The sequence below is a fragment of the Procambarus clarkii genome, chromosome 75 (genome assembly GCF_040958095.1).
Source record: "Procambarus clarkii isolate CNS0578487 chromosome 75, FALCON_Pclarkii_2.0, whole genome shotgun sequence".
NCBI lineage: Eukaryota > Metazoa > Arthropoda > Malacostraca > Decapoda > Cambaridae > Procambarus > Procambarus clarkii.
The window spans coordinates 5,731,515-5,734,411 of record NC_091224.1 but is presented as its reverse complement, the minus strand read 5'-3'; the positions used below and the strand labels follow the sequence as shown (position 1 = coordinate 5,734,411).

Here is a 2,897-nt window from a genome sequence, read left to right as displayed (position 1 = left end):
CCTAGGGGCCTGACAGCTGAGTGGAAAGCACTTCAGATCCGTAGTCCTGAGGTTCCGGGTTCGATCCCTGGAGCTGGGGGAAACATATGGGCAGAGGAGTAGTTTCTTTTACCCTGATGCCTATGTTCACCTAGCAGTAAATGGGTACCTGGCAGTTAGACAGCCGCTACGGGCTGCTTCCTTGTAGCAAAAAGGAGGACTGGGCAGCGGGACGCTAAGCTCGGAAATTATCTCAGGATAACCTCAAGACAGAAATATTTTAGTTTGGATTTTAAATTTATTTTTCCGAACTCCATTACATTAGTACAAAAAGTGGATTACTGGGGCTCCATTTCAACATGCTGGTAATTTCCACCAATGAGTTGGAGAAACTACCATTATCTGAAAATGGGCTGTGGAGCGAGGTGGTTTTGTCTGGAGTGGCGGTGAGGGATAGCAGGGGGATGGCGAGGTTAGAGGTGGAGGTCATAGCAAAGATAGGAGATGGCGAGGTGGTAGGTGGAGGTTGTAGCGATGATAGGAGATGGCGAGGTGGTAGGTGGAGGTCGTAGCGAGGATAGGAGACAGCAAGTTAGGAGGAGGAGGTCGTAGCGAGGATAGGAGATGGCGAGGTGGTAGGTCGTGGCGACGTGAGGAGGAGGTTGCAGCGAGGATGGGAGATGGCGAGGTGGTAGGAGGAGGTCGTAGCGAGGAGAGGAGATGGTGAGGTGGGAGGTTGTAGCGAAGATAGGAGATGGTGAGGTGGAGGTCGTAGCAAGGATAGGACATGGCGAGGTGGGAGGAGGAGATCGTAGCGAGGATAGGAGACAGCAAGTTAGGAGGAGGAGGTCGTAGCAAGGATAGGAGATGGCGAGGTGGTAGGTCGTGGCGACGTGAGGAGGAGGTTGCAGCGAGGATGGGAGATGGCGAGGTGGTAGGAGGAGGTCGTAGCGAGGATAGGAGATGGTGAGGTGGGAGGTTGTAGCGATGATAGGAGATGGTGAGGTGGAGGTCGTAGCAAGGATAGGACATGGCGAGGTGGGAGGAGGAGATCGTAGCGATGATAGGAGATGGTGAGGTCGTAGTGAGGATAGGAGGTGGCAAGGTGGTAGGTGGTGGTCGTAGCGAGGATAGGAGATCGCAAGGTGGTAGGTGGTCGTAGCGAGGATAGGTGGCGAGGTGGTAGGTGGTCGTAGCGAAGATAGGGGATGGCGAGGTGGTAGGTGGTCGTAGCGAGGATAGGGGATGGCGAGGTGGTAGGTGGTCGTAGCGAGGATAGGGGATGCCGAGGTAACAGAACTGAGCGTGACGGCCATCTTGCAATAAATCTTGCCACGCCAGAGTGGCGTACACAAACCACAAGTCATCCCCAGGCACCAGGGAAATATCTTGTGCAAGGAACAGCTATGAGATGGTCCCCTCCTCTCCCTCTGGCTCTTATACACTGTATTAAATACATTCTGACTTCATTGTTGTATCCTGCCCGAAATGCACTAATTTTGCCCTCCAGCATTGTATTTTGCCCACAATGCATGCATCTTTCACACAATGCTTATTCTTTCCCAATTCTGTCTTATTACTTTAAACAAAAAATCGTATTTCAAACTGGCGTCTCTCGGACGGATTGCTTCCTCTTGCTCAATGTTTCTTTTGGACCGCAATGTTTCCTCATTCTCAGAGTGCTGATCCCTTTTGTTGTTTTTTTTTTTTTTTTTTTTTTTTGAGATATATACAAGAGTTGTTACATTCTTGTACAGCCACTAGTACGCGTAGCGTTTCGGGCAAGTCCTTAATCCTATGGTCCCTGGAATACGATCCCCTGCCGCGAAGAATCGTTTTTTCATCCAAGTACACATTTTACTGTTGCGTTAAACAGAGGCTACAGTTAAGGAATTGCGCCCAGTAAATCCTCCCCGGCCAGGATACGAACCCATGACATAGCGCTCGCGGAACGCCAGGCGAGTGTTTTACCACTACACCACGGAGACTGCTTTTTTACCCGCAGTGATGCTTCCCCGTGTTAAAATATTATCTCTTGCCCACAGTGCTCCATCTTACCCACAACCCTTCATCTTGTCCACAATGCTTCATCTTGACCACAATGCTTCATCTTGACCACAATGCTTCATCTTGTCCACAATGCTTCATCTTGACCACAATGCTTCATCTTGACCACAATGCTTCATCTTGACCACAATGCTTCATCTTGACCACAATGCTTCATCTTGACCACAATGCTTCATCTTGACCACAATGCTTCATCTTGACCACAATGCTTCATCTTGTCCACAATGCTTCATCTTGTCCACAATGCTTCATCTTGTCCACAATGCTTCATCTTGACCACAATGCTTCATCTTGACCACAATGCTTCATCTTGTCCACAATGCTTCATCTTGTCCACAATGCTTCATCTTGTCCACAATGCTTCATCTTGTCCACAATGCTTCATCTTGACCACAATGCTTCATCTTGACCACAATGCTTCATCTTGTCCACAATGCTTCATCTTGTCCACAATGCTTCATCTTGTCCACAATGCTTCATCTTGACCACAATGCTTCATCTTGACCACAATGCTTCATCTTGCCCACAATGCTTCATCTTGTCCACAATGCTTCATCTTGACCACAATGCTTCATCTTGTCCACAATGCTTCATCTTGCCCACAATGCTTCATCTTGTCCACAATGCTTCATCTTGACCACAATGCTTCATCTTGCCCACAATGCTTCATCTTGACCACAATGCTTCATCTTGACCACAATGCTTCATCTTGACCACAATGCTTCATCTTGTCCACAATGCTCCATCTTGTCCACAATGCTTCATCTTGCCCACAATGCTTCATCTTGCCCACAATGCTTCATCTTGCTAACAATGGTGCCTCTCGCTGCTGGTGCTGCTCGTTGCTTCAC

The 2,897-nt window shown here is 48.6% G+C and overlaps 1 protein-coding gene across 1 annotated transcript; it reads right to left on the bottom strand.

Moving 5' to 3' along the window:
* Positions 1 to 452: 452 nt before the first annotated feature.
* On the bottom strand, positions 453 to 1,295 carry LOC123748108 (uncharacterized). Its single transcript, XM_045730303.2, has one exon. It carries the CDS (start codon positions 1,293 to 1,295, stop codon positions 453 to 455), a length of 843 nt encoding a protein of 280 aa, XP_045586259.2.
* Positions 1,296 to 2,897: the final 1,602 nt, after the last annotated feature.

Excerpts from the sequence above, each read along its gene's own strand:
- LOC123748108 (XM_045730303.2), bottom strand. The coding sequence starts at position 1,295 with ATGGCCGTCACGCTCAGTTCTGTTACCTCGGCATCCCCTATCCTCGCT.